The 18,636-nt window shown below is 36.7% G+C and overlaps 1 protein-coding gene across 14 annotated transcripts in view; it reads left to right on the top strand.

The window, feature by feature from the left end:
- Positions 1–18,636, top strand: part of ZIC4 (Zic family member 4) — a 253,927-nt gene that overhangs the window by 15,189 nt on the left and 220,102 nt on the right. For 5 of the 14 annotated variants that reach the window (XM_074963807.1, XM_074963810.1, XM_074963808.1 and 2 more), the window contains one exon: positions 3,136–4,402. In XM_074963807.1, coding sequence (XP_074819908.1) covers positions 3,136–3,575 — 440 coding nt within the window. In that variant the 3' untranslated portion in view covers positions 3,576–4,402. Of the gene's footprint in view, positions 1–3,135; positions 4,407–5,423; positions 7,886–18,636 lie in introns of those variants that run through there. The other 9 variants (XM_074963802.1, XM_074963803.1, XM_074963804.1 and 6 more) reach the window with 6 other exon arrangements.

An 18,636-nucleotide genomic window follows, 5' to 3' on the forward strand; every position in this document is an offset into this window, starting at 1 on the left:
AAATATACTAATTTTGTATCAATGTATTCTAAATATAGCGCAGTAATTTTACAGTAGCCATCACTAGTAACATAGTATTTTTCCGCCGCTCATTTTAAATATATATTCCAACGTTTTATTAGTCTAATAGTCTTTCGATAATTCATTTTTTTAAGTAAAGAAGACCCCACATAATATAAATAATACCCTGAGCCATCTTCTTGTTAGTTCAGAACAGGTAGAACCATTAAATGGGATAGCTCATCCCTTAATGACAGTGTTTTTCTTAAGTAAACAAACTTTTACTGCTCTTTAACGGCCTCACTGTTTGAAGTCTGTGAAGCAGAAAATGGTTAAATTCTTAGGGAAATTGACCTACATCAGAGAAGCAGGTTCAGGGTATCCTAGGTTCAGGGAATCGTAGATTTGGGTTTATTAAACGTAATTTCGTACGTACATACTTTTCACTTTAACTTTCCCAATGACTAATTGCTGCATTCTGAAAAATCCTGCAGGGCCTTTACGATTCAGTCGTTTCTATCCAACACCCAGAAGTTGTCAAAAACAAAATGTTTCTGAAACTGTAATAGAACTTTGTACAAATTATTCATGAAGACAGTTCTGAATTCAACAGGAAAATAATTGCCTTCTCAAATATTAATGACTGCATTTCCCTGAGTCTGGGAAACTGGGTGGATTTCTTGCGATTTGGGGATTTTCACGATTAAATTATATTTATTATCTAATTTATAATAACAGGGAACAGGTAGAGATGGGAGGAATTCATTTTCCTGTCCTTTAAGCTGGCCAGGAACACTAGTGAAAAGTGGGAGGTTGGAAACTCTATTCCCAGCGACACACATGCATTTTAACTTTTAATTGATAGAGCTACTAGTCACAATTTTATGCTACTCCCCTCCCCCGTGAGGATTTTGTAAATACCTTAATCCACTCTCAGAGTTGGGGGATTATATCAAAATCTCCAAGAAGCTGAATGTCACTGAACAGTTTTGCACAGCTACAAGTGTGGTTTTAAAATGGCGGTCTAGACTCTTGGCTTCTCGATAGCCTTTATAACTTTTTACATGTAGCCTTCCAAATGCAGGACGTTTAAAAATGGCCTTTTCCTGAAGTATAAATGTTTACACATATAAAAAACCTTCTCTTTAGAAGGGAACACTTAAAAATATTTGCATTGCTGCTAGTTACTGAGGCATTCAAAGAATGCAAACCAGACAGATGAGAAAACGTTGCCCTTTTCAATCTCTGAGTTGATGATACCTGATTGTATGAAGAGGCTTTTTAATTACTATATCAGAGAGGTTAAGCGAAGTTAAACATTTTTCAACACTTGAAAAATGAGGAAGCAGCCCAATTTTACCTGGATGTAACTCACTTTGCACATTCACGATGTTTATGAGGATGGCTTTCCCTGGGGTCTCCTAACTTACTGCTTGCTTGTACTACACTAATATCCTTGATTTGTTGTCGCAGCTCAAGATGCTGAAGGTCAAACTGTTTCCTTACGTGAAACTGTAGTTGGAATATATACATATATGTAGAGCGAGAAAATATTTTGTTGCAGCGCCTGAGTTGCACCATTTCGTCAGTGATCATGTTTTTTAGAACTTGTATATAATTATGCCAGATATTTACTAGTTTGCAATTCAAATGTTAGTGCTACCGTATGTGAGAGATCGTCCTTGATTATTGCTTTTAAAGTCACTGAAAGAAACTTACTTTAAATATGGAGCTTTCCTCCGCCCACTCTTATAAAGTGCAATTGCATTAAATATTTACAATGCTGATATTTAATGTATTAAAGGACGATTTTGTGTCAAAAATGGAATATAATAAAGGTTGCGTCATTCATAAATTAGTAATTACAACGTGCAAAAATATTGATACATGCTAAATCCTCTTGACCAAGTACGCCATGATGGTGTGCAGAGTGGCTTTGTTTGAGCATCCAATCCAAATAAATTCAGAGTTATATTTTGGGGCTTCTTTTGCAAGCTAATATAATTTACTGTTATTTTTTTTTTTAAAAACCCACCAATATTCCCATACCTCTGATAATAGAAAGTTCGTGCTCCTTTTGCGTACATGTTTTGCAGTTGTGTATTATCAGGTAGAATAATCTGTGGGGAAGTAATATAATTTAATGCTGAAACTGTCTTTGGCGCATTTCCTTGAAAGCACGCCTCATATATCATACACTATACTTTGTATAGAAAACCCTAGGTTAACCTCTCGCAGTACTCAACCAGCAAGATTGTTTTTCTAAACACGTATATGTTTCTGATATTGCCATCAGATTTAATCCTGATTTAAATTTCCTCCATTACTGCATATGTTTGTACGGTGAAAGAGTTTTACCCTAACAACAGCAACTGGCACTGGCCTAGTCACTTTAACATTGAAGCTACATCATATTGGCTCTCACAGTCAGCCTGCTTTTAAGACGGCTCTGTTCTTTAAACCTGGCAAGATAACATGCGGTAAAAAAAAATCAATCTATATTCATAAACGCTACCTATGATCGTAGTCAATATAAAAATATACTGTAGCAGCTGGGATTTAGTAAGGCCATGAGCAAAATATCCACGTGCACCTCTGGGAGTGTGAGAAATGAACTTCATGTAATTTCTGGCCACTCCCGTGCACAACACTGAATTGTGACAGACAGAGCACGCATTGTTTACATGTAGCCTGCAACTGCACTTGGGTTGTACCTTCCCCGACTTCTTTGTGGTTTGCACAAATCCCACTTTAACAAACAATTTAGACTAAAGGGGAAAGGAGAACTGTGAATTGGTGTTTCAGTGAAAATGGTGTGTGTGTGTGTGTGTTATGTGTGCGTGCGAAAAAGAATGGAATCTTGAAAAAATAATGTAAGGTTCAGATTTAAAAATATTTGCACCTATGCTAAATTCTATTCGAATATATTCCTCAGATCGTCTTTTAAAGCACACCTCTTTATCTGTCTGTACAATGAAATTGGAGATTAGTGTAGAGGGGCTATTTGGAAGGTTTAAATCACAGGAGCATGCTGAGGGATTTCATGTTTTAAAACCCTAAGGAACCCCCTTTCTCCTCCCCCAACACTACCACCCATTTTACTAACGTATGTACTCGTTAATTGCATTCTTTCAGGAGAAAAACCATTCAAATGTGAATTCGAAGGCTGTGACAGACGATTTGCCAACAGCAGTGACAGGAAGAAGCACTCTCACGTGCACACCAGCGACAAACCCTACAACTGCAAAGTGAGAGGCTGCGACAAGTCCTACACCCACCCTAGTTCCTTGAGGAAACACATGAAAGTGCACTGCAAATCCCCTCCTCCGAGTTCAGGCTACGAGTCCTCCACACCTTCCCTGGTGTCTCCCTCCTCGGACTCCGGCCGGGACCCTCCTGCTTCCTGTTCTCACGCAGAGCCAGTAGCATCGTCGCAAACTGCAGCTAACCTGAGTGAATGGTACGTGTGTCAGAGCTCGGGGGGCAGTGGCATCCCAACTCCTCCCAGTAACTCTCCGTCACCTAACCCAGGAGAGTCTTCTTACACGAACTGTGAGCCCAGGCCCAGTTATTAGAAATAAAACAATAAACAGATCGCTCACACGGTCTGCAGTCTGGATCTCATCGAATGGTCTCCTCTTGTTACTCTGCTACCTTTGCGATGCAGAAACACTGTACCAAGACAAGACTGCCACAGTAGAGGGAACAATCTTATGCGAGGGGATCATAGATAATGTGCGCACCACACATGGGGAATAAAAAGAGATAGAGGCGCTGTCCTGGCATATGGCCTCTGAAGAGAAGATACCTTGTAAAATAAATTAAACAGGTCTTTGTTACAAACTGTATTTATGGTACTAAGCACACGCGAAGGCAACTTCAGTTCGTCCTCATTACTTTTTGCATCCTTTTACACACTCCTCTGGTCGTCTGGTTCTAATATGTTTACAAACTCATCGATTTTCAACATCTTGTGTATTAACGAACCAAAGTGTTTTAATTCGGATTTCTAGCTGTACAGGTTTTATTGTCGATGGTATCTTGTGATAGAGGTTTACTGACAGTTTTGTTAGCCCCCTATTCTCTCTCTCTCTCTCTCTCTTTCTCTCTCTCTCTACACCACTATTATTTGTTACCGAATTGTATGAAATCGATCAATTCAATTATTTGATTAAGTAACCAATTCAGCGGACTTATCTGTAAAGAATCTCAATACTTTTTCCTGGTGCAGGAAAATATTCCCACTCCCAGTTGTCACTAATTATAATAATAATAATAAAATGGGCCAAGGGTGGCTTAATGATTAATTGTCCATTTTAGTTTACACTAGACATGACACATAAACATATTTCCCTCTCTCCTCACCCCTTGAAAGTGTCATTCCTGTTGAATTGTGGGGTTTTGTGTTTTCTTGGGAGGACGAAAATCCGTGTTCTTGCGCGGGGGGTGGGGGTGAACTGTTATGGGTGACGTCATTGTGCTGAATCCAGAGGAGCTGGGACTGTCCAAAAGGACTTGTGAGTTGTCAATTTCTCTGAATGAATCATGTAAAATCAGTGCTGGTCTTGTCTAGAACGCACAACATTTGTCTTGTAATCATCATCATCATCATAATAAATTTTGTAAAAACAAAATAAAATGGTTTTAGAATGTTCATCGTATCTAAGAACCTAAAACTATAATCTCCCCGAACCTACATGAGTCACTCCTAGGGATAAAAACAACACTGATTTTTTTGGCACTAAGTAACTTGAAACTGCCTACAGGTACAATTTTAATTCATTCATTCATTATGTTTAAAAATACCACATAGCGTAGGCAAATAAACAATACGATTTCCCGAAAGTGGTTTCTATGACGTACTAAATGCAGACAGAGTGGCGGATCTAATCATTCTTTTTCAAATTTTGCGCAAAACCCCCTACGAGCTGTTGAGTCAGGTAACGGGTTAGTGTTACGTGGCCCCACGGAGAAAAAAAAAATCTGGACAGTTCTGAAAGGGATCAACAACCTAATCATCATCCTTCTGGGGCGTCTTTATTTTCTTCCAAAGACACTAACGTCTACGTATTTGAACCTACACAACTTTGTTCGGATGCTGCTTGTTAATTTAGCAAGCATTGCAAACAATGGAAACACGATAAGTGAATACGTATACACATATACCTAATGATTTAGGTAGGCAAATTAAAAAATAAACTATTGTAGTTATCAACAATATAAACTATAAAATGATTGTTCCCAACTGACTATTCAAACCATGAAACGTATACCGTGGAAATTAAAAGGTATGGAAGCCATCTGCGAAAGGAGAGGGTGTTTCCATCTTGTCTTGAGATCTGTTTATTTCTTTATTTCTTTATTTACATAAGTGTTTGGATGTGAAGGCTAATCACCTTTAATTTTTCATTTGCTTGTTACAGATGTCTACCCCGTTGCTCTCAAGGTAATCTAGACAGACGCAGCTGAAAGCCTGAATCTTATGCCTTAGACATCAAAGAAAGCTCGCACAAAGAAGTATTTCTTCGCAAGGGTGAATCTTCATGGTAAGTTAGGATTTCTATGGCAATAGGCAAGTCATACTTAAATAGTGAAAGGCAAAGTCTGGAGCCCGTCCAGACTTTTCATTAAGGACATAATATTTACGTCTAACAGGCCCTTTTTCTTGTGTATACAAGTATATATTTTTGTTTGACGCGAACTAAATCATTTTCATTTAATTTCCGGTAAACAAAACCCACGCGAATGGGCACTTGTTCCAGATCATAATAAAAATGGATAAGAATGTCAGGAAGAAAAGGCCCGCTTGAACCGTCGCGTCAGCTCACTTTTGTTTCTGCTTTCTGCCTTGGTCAGAGAATGCGTTTGGGATTTGATGGCGAGTTTCTAAAGGCAAGGAAATGGTTTTTAAGGGGGAAAAGAAAAGGAGAAAGGTCTAATCAAGCTCGGGTTGTTCAAAGGGTCTGATTTTGGGGTTGAAAGTGTGAGTTTTATGGTGCATCAACATGCCACGTTAGGATCGCTATGGTAATGAGGAGAGCAATAGCAAGCGGCCTTCAAAGGAGGCACACTCCATTTGAGACAGTCTATTAAGATACATTTGCACTGACCTTTGGTTTCATGCTAGCTTAATACAGTCAATCTGCTCTTCGTCAGAAATATACTTCCTCCGCCTAATACACTTTAACAGATTGTTTTTGTTTGCTTTCACCCTAAGGTGGGGTTTGGTATGGCATTTTTGCACTGAAGTTATTATACCAAAAGGAGGGACTGCCAATAAAGGGCATGTACATATTCTGGGTTAGTGCTAACTCTCTTCAGAACATGAGCATTTCTAACCAGCTGACATATTTTTTTTCAGAACCCAAACGATCAAACATCCCCATTCAAAAATGTCTCTAGTGTAAAAAAAATACATTGTGTGTCCTCCTTCCCCACCCTTCTCCAGTCCCCAGACAGTGAAGTTAGGATGGGAAAGTAAAGGGACACTTGGGGTTTCTTAGTCTAATGGTGTAAGGTGTATCTAGGAAGGTAAATAAGAACGTTTGGATCATCTCAATATTCCCTGAAAAATAAATAGGGAAAAGGCCTGACTAGAAGCTGTTGTGGAGGAAGCCCCAGCCCAAGGGGACAGGGATAGTGGCAGGTTTGGAAAGTGGTAAGTGCTTGAAGGGATGAAGAACTTGACATCCGCATGGCTGAGGCCATGGCCGATGGGTTATGGTCCCGGGAAAGTTAGAAGTCCTGTTCCAGTAATTGTCTTGTTGTTTATTTTATCCAAGTACCCTAGTGAATAGGGGAAAAATAAACACGACGAAAAAATTCAAACAGTTGAGTCGTCTTTAGTGCCAGCCCTTGTGGTTGAATAAAAAGGATGGTCCAATTTCTATTGAGCTGAGAAATCTTTGAAGTGGGAGTTATTATCTGAGAAATTCCTGCTTGTCGTCCTAACAACGCTGATGAAACGTAAAAGGTTCTTTGTCAGCGATTTGTTCTCCTTTCTGTCAAACTCACCCTGCCCGTTAGCTTTAAACCGTTTCTAAAGAGATAGAATCGAACTTTTAAAGATAACTCTAGGAGCAGAGAGGATACAGAAAATGGCAAACTATATCATCATATGTATATGCATACAGACGTATGTATGTGTATGTGTCTATGTGTATCTCTATCTGTGTATAGATATAGATAGATATATATATATATAGGTGTATGTATGTCCTGACTGCTCTATAGTTCTCAGTTTTAAACGATGTCCATTTCTGCATTTTATCTCCTGAACTTTTCTGTCCAATAAATTATTCCTACACATTTGCTGCACGGAATGCAATTCTTGTGAAAAAGCAGAAATGCAGTGTTTCATTAACACTACTATGTAAGCAGCAAGCATTTTCTTTCCAGTATAATGAATGCAACAGCATACACTTAAGAGTAAAGGCTTTGATAATTTTAACATTCGGGATACCTATTAAGCATGTATATACTGCAATGTACCGAAATTGTTACGCATTAAAACCGATGGCTTCCATATGTTTCCATGTTTTATTGTCAGTAAGTGTAAAGACAGTCGAACTGCATCTCTTTGTATCTTCATTTTATAAACATTACAGTGTGCGATTATATAATGACCTGCTCAAGGTTTATTTAGGAGTTTTAAATTTTCAGATCATTAAATACTTTTTTTTGTAAAAAGAATCCCCTGAAGTTGTAAGTCATCAGTGTACTTTTATTTTAGCTGCTTCAGAATTCTGTGAGCCCAATCCTGTAATTCTAATAATTCCTACTGATTTCAATGGGAGTTTGCCTAAGTAAAGACTGAGTAAAACTGCAGTGAAGATCCTCTCTTTTATATGTTTAAGGGAAAATATAATGATCACAAATGTATCGTAAAATGTAACTCGTCAAAACAATTAAAATGTTGGAATATTATATATCTTTCCAGACTCTTTATCATCTATGTTTGCCTTTCAGCACACGTTTAGTGCTGAAGTAATTTTGTTTTATGTGTTTGAAAATATTATTTTAAATTTGTTAAGTAATTGAATTATTTTTACAGACAATGTTTATAAAAGTATCAATTCTGTCATTTTTTTACAAAGAACATTTTAAGTACATATTTGTATCCGTTATACTGCGTCATTTATAAAAGATACTATGTATGCATCTTTTTTTCCTTTCTATTATGAATTTGGGTTAAATAGTAATTGCAGACATCCTACTAAATTAGTATATAATCGATCAGCGATGCCTAGTTTCTGTTGGTTTCTAATATAGCTTCATGCTAATTATTTTAGTTTTAATGGAAATTATATTGGTTAGTTTTTATAAAAACTCTTTGACTAGACTCTCAAGATAGCATTCTTTACACCTGAAACTTCAAGACTAACTATAATAAATTATACTTTAAATATTGACAGAGGGTCAGAGGGAAAATTCAAAAACTTGTGTCATTGAGTTCCTTATAATTAAACTCCTCTTCTTTTCTTTATCTCCGCTGATTATCATTACAACTGCACATAGACTCCTTCAAAATGATTTCTTAATTTTGGATTTCATTAATATGCTTGAAAATAACAAATAGTTACTAATTAGGGCCCTACCACAAAAAAATGCTGTTTCTAACTATCGATGATGAATGCATTCTTTTATTCAGAGAAATCCCTGCACAACATGGAATCATTGTTACACATGCACTTTTTATAAGCTTCCTCAAGAGTATGTGGATCACTTTTTACTGAGTTGAAATTAGTTAATCATTTAAAGTAATTTAAAGGTAAGTTGTTTTGATATGCATATCCCATAAACTGCATTTCGTACGTTGCAGAGTTTAGCACCTCTTGAGGATTCTCGGAGTTTTTTAAACTTGACATTTTAAATCTTATTCTTCCAGTTATGAATGATGCATCATTCCTATGCGAATACTGTAGCTGTCCTCGTGCCGCTTATTGAGTGTTGCGCATGCGCATTGGCTTATCTTTTAACCAAAACTTTAAAGTTGCCTAACACAGAGATGACATACAGTTGGCTTTTTGTGGCAGGAATGTTGTCAATAAAGAATACCTTTGAATATGAAGAAAGAAAGAAAGAAAGAAAGAAAGAAAGAAAGAAAGAAAGAAAGAAAGAAAGAAAGAAAGAAAGAAAGAAAGAAAGAAAGAAAATTTACTGATTTTAAAAGATGACAAAATTGGCACAAAAAGAAAAAAGAGGGCTAACAGTACATGCTAATTAAAGTATACAATTCTGTGGGCTATAATGATTGAGGGAAGACATGTAGTTATTACACTTGACTGTAGTCAACAAGGGATGGAATGTCCCCTTAGACAACATGGTGAGAGACGTGTGGGCATTATTAGTGGTCCTTTTATAGACATTGCCTTTTCTTTCTCAGTGCTGACAAACCATTTTGGAGGGATTCATCCCCTGTTGCTTCCTATCATCGATCCCCATGCAAGCTCCTGCATTGTGCAAGTGCATTAATTAAAGACCATTCATTTAACAAAAGAACGTTTGTATGTCGAGGAAATGAAGATTAGAAATATGAATCAGTAAACTAAATAAACTAAGACCACAGTTTCCACACCTATATCACTTAGATGAAGGGACATGAAAACTAGGCTCTGCATACTGTTAAATACACTTCATTTAACCCCACGGAGCTGTCCATAAATATTGGTTTGCTGATCATTTTGCCTCTTTGGAACATCGCACTTAAATGTATTACAATTAAAAAGATGGTTTTTAAGTGTATTTATAACTGTTAGGTTTACGCATCCAATTACTTAACCCTCAGCTCACAGGTATCCAGTCAAGCATTTAAGTGAAGCCTTTATGCCTGCCTCTTACATGTCTATCGTTTCTCAATGCTGCTAGCCTATGAAGAATAGTTTAGACATGACAGATATGTCAGTACTTTCCCTACTGACACAGTACCATCTTTGGACAGCATTTTGTAAAGCGATCGCTGTTGCATGATTGTCCACTACATTATACAGAAGTAGGTGTCTGAAACATATCAAATCTATATGCATTACACATACGTTATTCTTTGAACGTATGTCAGTGCAGCAAATGCCATGAATACCACATGGCCGGAAGACCATTTTCACTCTGATCCATTCTCGTTATATTTTGCAAGCTGAAAAAAAATCAACATGGTTCAGCAAAACGCGTGGTAGGCTGCGAAGCGGATCACGACAGAAGTCTGAAGTGTTGTGAGAACATAAAATAAAAATTATGAGAAATCGATTATTATGTTGCTGTGGGAAGGGAGTCGGGTTCCCAATATCTCCCACATGACTTGTGAAGAGGCACCAACTTTACTGAACCTCTGGACCATAAGTTGGTTTATTTGCACCCTACAACTTTTTTAGGATGTTGCACGCTGAATAGTATACCTGGGGTACAAATTAAAGTGCATTAAAATAAATGAACAAGAAAGAAGACTATATGTTTCTAAAGTCTAAACATATTTAAAGACCCAACAAAAGCACATTGTTCTCATGATGATAATGGGGCCTGTTAACCAATTAAAGCTTTTAGTCAAAAGTCCCAGTTTCTATAGTTGAATGAAACTTTAGTAGTTTTTTCTTGTGGATGGTTTAAAAGCTTTGCGGAATTAAACTAGAAGGACAATATTCACAGTAATAACAACACGTTACCTAAGGAGTGTATGTATTATGGCAACAGTTTATGGAAACAGTTTTGGTGCATGACTGAATTGTTTCAACCTCTTAGACGCTTAAAGCTAAATATGTGTCAGGAAGTGATCTTGCACCTCTTGTTTGTATTAGCCAGCAATATTTATCTACTGTAAATTTGGAGTAAGCTATTGGAAAAGTAAATATTAGCTTCAGACAGGTTTTACTTTAATTGGGACAATCCTCATTACTTGTATTAAAATACATTTCTAGTGTATTTCCTCTTTTTATGAAGCAACATTTTTAGTAAAAATGTACCAACTTCAGGTTATTTTAATGCAACCATTACCAATAAGATTATGCCATTATTAAGTCACATTATTGTTTTGGACCATTTTATTTCTAATGTGCACTGTACATTGACTCTAAAATTTATAATTATGGAGTATGGGCTTAGCAAAGCTAAAAAAGTGTGATCAGTCTAGTAACATATAAAAACTGAATCCATCATATATGCTTCGCTAGGTAAACATTTGTTTCTAAAATAAGCCATGTAAGAATTTAGCATAATCTCTAAACAACAATTTCCGTGTATGTAGTAATTAATGGTTAACAACACATCCTGATTATATTCCAACATTCCACTGACGTTTGACTGCCTTTCTAGGTGCCAGTCCTTATAAAATGACAACCTATAGATCCGATTTTATATACCTGACAGCTCTGACAGGTTAAAAGCAATGTTTGTGAAAGTCAAAATACTTTACAACTTTTGATCAGTCATACAGTTTCAGTATTTGTTTGAACTATATGTTTCTATGTTCACTATGAAGGCATTAGAGAAGAAATGAAAACTCTCTGTATTAAAACATCTAGCTTCTTAACGTGTTTTTTGTTAGCTTTTATCAAAAATGTTGTTTTTCGTTAATTTTTTAAAGCTAGAGTGACCCACTTGAATTGTGTTATATCATGTAATTATGGGAAGGCTTGAGTATTGAAGTGTTGAATAAAATGGTTAAATCTGGAGTTTCACAAAGGAAATTTTTGTTCTCTACATCTGAGGCTATTTCAGTCTTTTTCAATAGTTGGTAAAATTGAGGCTCACTAGCAAAAATTGCTGAAAAAACATTAGGTACGAAAAGAATCAAGAGTCAGTTGATTTTTATTGTCCAAAAAACAGGAGAACTTAAAAAAAATGTTGTAGAAATACAGAGACTCCTTTAAGTGTGAAATATCATTTCATTGTAAATAGTCAAAAAAGAGTCGGTAATCCAACTTCCGGAAACTGTTCTGAATTATTTCAGCAGACTCTTTTAAAAGGGGATTAGCAGGGCTTTAGGGGCAAAATCCTTCTGTTTTATTCAATCTCTGATTTTATGTTATAATTACTAGATGTAAAGACTCTTGAATTAGTATGCAGCAGTCGTCCAGACATTATGCAGGTGCTATTCTAATCATTCAGCTTTTTAATTAAGGAACGAGGTAAGAAAACAGAATCATAAAAACACTTTTGTGAGAGCTGAGAAAATTGTGAGCGACTGCATGAATAAAGCCTTTATACCTTATCCTGACAGGTCAGACACCAATTGCCTGACTTACGACCTTTTCTTCATGAAACAATGGTTAACAGCTTTCTCACCTTGTTCCCATTATAGCCTTTATTCTTATATAGAATTTATGGAAATGCCCATAAAATGCTTATATTAAAAGGGGGGCGGGGAAGGTATTGCAATTATTATTGATACGTACCCTATTAAACGATACTTTATCGCTGATAGTTCTGAAATGGGTGTTCAGCATATTTGTATACCAAAGGGTCACACTCATTCATGAAATTTTTGGCAGATCATAAGATTTTAATGTTTAAAATTAATACCTACAAGAAGAAAAACTTTGTGGAATAACAATCCAGCAAGGCTAACTGGCTGCTAGACTAAGAGGGAAATCCAAACCACCAATATATATAACAACACTTGATGTCACAATAAAAACTTAGACCTTTTGTGGTTTTTCGGGGTTTTCTTTTGTTTGTTTTTTTTAATTTATTTTCTTCCCCCCTCCCCCTCCCTGGCACAGAGTTTGCTGCATCACGTGTATTAACATATGAATGAAACAAAAAGAGCCAATGAATTTAAGGTAATACCTATGCACTGTTCTTGCCTGATTATCTTTTTATGGAAAGTTGCATTAACTAATGACATTTACATAAATATGAATAATTGTTAAGTTGGAGTGGAAGGATTCTTTTCTTAAGAGTCTGGATTTCAATCCAAATCCTTGCTAGCACCAACCTTCCTGACAGATTACACTGTGTGCAGATAGGGAGAAGGAGAAAGGGTGTGTGTGTGTGTGTGTGTGTGTGTGTGCCACATTCATAGTGTTTTCTTTATTCAAATGTGAAACTTTTCTCTTATGTCCCTCTTTTATCTTCCCTCCAGACCTCCAGTTCTGAGCAGAGTTCAGTGGCTGTAAATGATAGGTTCCCAAAGAATCAATCCTCACTCCTCTAGTACTTTGCAGAGAACAATGCAAGTATTAGGATATCAGCAGCACTCGAAATGATCACGCGTTAAATTATTTTGCTTTCACGGATGAGGAGGCTTTTTTCCAATGTAAATCAAGCGCTTTAGTTATTAAGTCTGAACACTAATCTCCAACAACCTTTACATAATGTGGCAGAATGTGCCACACCACTTCGCACCTGCACTCTGAATAGAGGCGCCTTTTCAATGTAAGACACGCTTGTTGCCCTTCTGTTCCAAAGGAGTTGTCTGAATAAGTCAAGCTTTTTGAATACCCATACTCGCTTCTCTTCCTCCTTTGATCACGGAAAATGTCTTCTAATTTGTCCTTTTTCATTGTAACAACGTTTTCAAGTCTCTTTTTATTTTCCAAACCACATATTTATAAAGAACATAAATCGCCCAAGAAAACAAAAGTTCCTTCCTAGCCAACTGGCCAAGTAGCCCATGATCACTTTGTTCTTCAGAAAAAGTTCTTGCGAAGACTGTTGCTTCTTGAGTTTGTTCTAAACAAATGCTTAACTTTTTGACATAATACTCGGAGATAAACATATTTGCTTCGATTAAAAATAAGGCCATTTGTATTTGACTTTTGTAGCTGTTCCCTGCTCTCAACAGACGTCTTTGGGGAGCTGTGTTTAAATATTTGTGCATCAGCAATAAATGGGGTATAAAATGTGTCAATCTTGTACATATTAGGCATACACGGTATTTTAACCTACCTGTTATAACTGCGGGAACGTCAGGCTTTTTTGTGTTCATAAGTCACATCAGGGCAAAACCTGTTTTATAGAGTGGTGTTTTTTGTTGGAATTAATTAATATCGGAGCAGTCTCTATTAATGGCCTTCGAATATAATTAACTCTATTTTGTAAAAGTTGATGGGAAGCAGAACCTCATAATTTCTAAAATTCCCGCAAATTTTCTAGAACCCCATATTTTTCCACGTAGGAGTTGGACATTGCTCTGCTATTGAACTAAGAATGGGAAGGGGGCCTGGGGGATAGGCGGGGTTAATTTCTGGACCTTAACAATATTTTTTATTGCACGTTTGTTCTTTCTTTATTGCTACAGCAAACCACAGCTTCAGCCTTGTGCAATTTAAACCTGAACACGTGCAGTGTGTTCTGTATCTGATATACCACAGTCAAACATTCCCAAGGAAAGATGATGCATTTTATCTGTCTGCCTCATAAAAAGCAATGGTTTAACAGAACTCATATTAAACTGACTTCTTTGTATGATATACCTTAGAGGGTGAGCTAGAAGTTTTTCACTCCTAATTCTAACATGTGAGTTGCAGGGAGAGTATTAGTGCATCTATCGATTATTATTAATTAGCACATTAATCAACTTTTTAATCCTAGCCAACAGCTGCCATCGCATTTCTGATAGAACTATAATCCCAAGTAAATTTAGGCATATTTGCAGCCAGCGCATCATAATACCATTTCCCCCCTTTCTGATGGGTTTTCTCAAACACCAAGAGGTTATCTTATTACATTACCGTGGGCTCAGGGTAACAAACTAACAAAATCTTCTAATACAGTTTAAAACACTTTGATGTCTTGCCAAGAACACACTTCCTTCAAGAGACAAGTCAACATTTGTTTTTCACATTAAATGGCGTTTAGTTGCCGCTGAAAAAATGATGCTAAAGGACCACTTTTTAATTCGATGTGTAACAACCGCGGGGGTCTAAGAGAAAATAACGGCGAAAGCTATAGACACAAATAACTAAATTACCAAAACGTTAGTATATCTCCTAGGTTCATTAATATGTAACAGACTCCCCAGTTAATCTCCAAAAGCCAGTGTTCCCCCTCTAAAATAGCACTCTGGGACGAATTGTACAGCAGATCAATCACTGCTAATGCAGTAAGGTTTACTGCAAGGAGGGGGGAAGCTATTTACACCTTCAAATAGAAGCTTTTGAGATTTAAGAGTAAGGGTCATACATCACCAAGAATAAATGATTATGAATTGGTAAACGCGCCCTGCAGCCATTAGCTATGCGACACGATTTATCATTTCTCTGTGTTTTTCTTTTTAAAATCATCTGGCTATTTGGAAAGAAAAGCATCACACACACACACACACACACACACACACAGACACCCCAACCCCAAAACACCGCGGGAAAGTTTGTTTTTGCATATACTATAAGTCATCAAAACATGGCTCTTCAGATATAAACGGGGTCACTTATGAATTGCTTAACAGAAAACAATGGAGCCCTTTCATTGTCCCCATTTATTACTAATCGATTGGTTTGCCCACTAGAGTTGACACATCAGAAGCATTTTTTTAACCTTAATTAGACGTTACTAACTTGTGAATTTCAGAAACTATCAATTGTCATGACAATGAATTTTTTCTTCCTTGCCTCCCCTTTTCTTCTTTCATCACTTTCGTAGGACTTTAAAGTAAATGCAACTTTTTGCCACTTTTCAACTGTTGACAGCTGTTAACCCACAAATTCACAAATGTGCCATTGAAGGACTGCACCCAAAAAGACCTTTACGTGATAATATGAGAATATGTGTGTGTAATATGAGAGAATACACATTACATACGAATTCCATTACAGGAAAAGGTGAGGGCTCATTCCAGGCTGTGATTGAAAATAATGCACTGTTTATCAGGCTATAGAAAACGACCCAATTTTGAGATGAGATTTGTGAGGTTTGTTTGTTTATTGAAATGACTTCAAAATGTTAAGGAAACCTAAGGTAAAGTTTCTTCTAGGAGGTCCTCAAGGCGGTGGGGGTGTTGTTCATCAAATAAAGTAAATAAATAAATATTGGTCTGAATGCAACCATATATTTTTCAGAGGATGGACCAGTCAGTGATACAACTGTCCCTCTGTAGAAATACGGTCAAGTCCTGGCCTTCCTACAGCAGCATCGACCCTTCCGAATTTTGGGCTACAGAAAAACAACTAACCTCAACTGGAATTTGTTTAGGGTCCGGTTGCTAAAATAACTGAAAGTACATGCCAGCTTCATCTTTTCCCCGATATGCTCCAGTTTCCCAGAGGAGCGGAGTGTATGTGCATTGGGACCATTCCAGCTTTCTTCATTTCTAATATTTATATTGCCATAAGGAAAAGTGTACAACAGTGAGGTAAAAGTGGAATCACCTGCTGACTATTCCTTTGAAATATCAATTCACGAAAAATGGACAAGAAATGTCAATAGTTTTTTTCCCCCCTCCTGGAATTCTGAAGTTGGATGGCAGTTTAGCAGTGCAAACATACAGACATACTTCTTTGGAAGGCAGCCCTTATAAACTTTGAAATCACTTCAGTTATTAAAGCTTTTATAAGACCTCTGGGAGAAAGACGTGGTAGATATTTACAGTTAGAAGGACTCAGAGGTAAAATAAAAGGTTCCCTAAACTGCTACATACTGCTATCCCATAAATCGGATTTCAATTGTGACAAGTGCCTGTTTTCTTAGGGTAAGAGATTTAATATGTCTGGTGAAAAGGGTCTGTGGCAGTAAGTCTCACAGTAGGTAATCAACTCTGCCAGGGGTCTTTCAGTGAAACTTCTAACACGCACTACTGAAATATTTGCAAGATTTTGGAATAAAACAACCTTATAGATCTGAGAAATAGTTGAGATTTCTGTTTTATTTTACAAGCTTGTTATAGCTGCATTTGTCAAAAGGGCACTCTTTATGCAAATAGAAGGGAAAAAAACCCACGTAAGATGTTCTGTGGAATGCTGGAATCTTTTACAAAACTTAGCTTCATAAATTATTGTTTATTGGATGTCTTTGAATATATGACATAAAGTTTCATGCGATATGTTTTTAAATCTTTACTGATAATGTTACAATTTCTTGTTCAAGGTTTTGGGAAAAAAAGCAAAACCTGGAGCCATAACGTTTGTTGGAAGAAAATATTAATCCTTAATCCCGATATTTCGATGTTTCTGTGTCTTCTGTTGTTTTTAATGATAACGAGCGAAAATCTATTGTTTGCTAAACTGTAAAATAACGATGATATAAGTATCACACAGATAATTTAACAGGCCAAATCAGAAAAAATATATACTACTTTCACGATTAATGAATGTTACTGCATTCTGGCTGAAGGCCCAATTCTACTCCTCTTGAAATCAATGGCAAAACTCCCATTGACTTCAATGGGGCAGGATAAGCCTTTAATTGCAGAGGGGGAGGGGTAGAGTGTGGAAATATCACTAATATTTTTCATGAATTAATAGAAAGAGCGAAATGGTGGTGGTAGGATCATCCAGTCCTTGCTCAAGCACAATTCCCATTGAAATTTCCACTTCTCATCCCTAATACACGTACACAGGCCCTGTCAACACGAAGGAACATTTTTACTGGGAATAATGCCCAAGAAAGGACTACGGGGTCCACATTCTTCCTCCTCCATTAATACAGTAATGTTTACAGTCTTTCTCAGAGGGACAGAGGGAGTGAACTAACTGGGTCAAGTCCTGCTTCCCTAACTCACTTCAGTGGTCCCGCTGAAGTCATGCAGGGTAAGTTGTGGCCCACAAAATGTGATTTATATTAAAAATTGATTACAAAAAGCCTCTTCTCTTAAAAAAATACCCAACCTGCCTATAGTGTTCAGGAAAAACCGCTATTAGCTGATTTCAGTCATCTGGAAAAGACGAAATTGTTTCCTTGGATATATAATGCTGCACTTCCAGTCCGAAGTAGTGTAACATTTCCTCTTTATTACATCATTCTGCATTTCATTTCTATGCTTTTATATTTTACTGCTGCTCCTTTTCCCTGTAAAATATTCTTTTCGAAATAATTTTTTCCTGTGCGAGCCACAGAAAGTCTCTGAAGATCCATAATGCTATTATTTATCTGACTTTTTGTGCCTCCAAGTGCTGTATACATTATATAATTGCTTTAAAATGTTTTCATAAATTACTTTCAGAAATGTGTCATAGTAAATTACCTTTGTAATAAAATGTAAAAAATGCAAATGGCTGTTGTCTTTATTACGTTTTAAACCATTGGTTTATCTGCACTATTTCACTTGTCAGTTGCACAATATGTTGTATTAAGGGAAAGCACAGTTTGATAACAGATAGATGGAACCTCGTGTGTAATCTAGCAGGCACGTACAGTTTGGGTCATTTCCTCATCTCCCGCAGAAAAGACATTATCCCTCTCATATTTACATACTTTTCAATATTTGTCAAACAATCATAAATTATAAATTAATGAAATGTTCGACAGTCTTCAGAGATCAGACTAATGAAGACATTTACCTTTTTGGTGATTTGGAGTCTCATCTTTGTAAGTTTAATGACATTTAGACTCTCACGGTTTATTAGGCTTTATTAGATTTGTCCTTCACTCCTGCTGTCATTCAGATGTCTCTGCATAAACATCACCTGCTTCAGGTACAAGAACAAATCGACTTTTTTTTCCAGGACACTTTAAACAGGAACACTATCATCTCTACATTTTAAGAGTGAA

Source organism: Natator depressus, chromosome 9 (assembly GCF_965152275.1).
Source record: "Natator depressus isolate rNatDep1 chromosome 9, rNatDep2.hap1, whole genome shotgun sequence".
Lineage (NCBI taxonomy): Eukaryota > Metazoa > Chordata > Testudines > Cheloniidae > Natator > Natator depressus.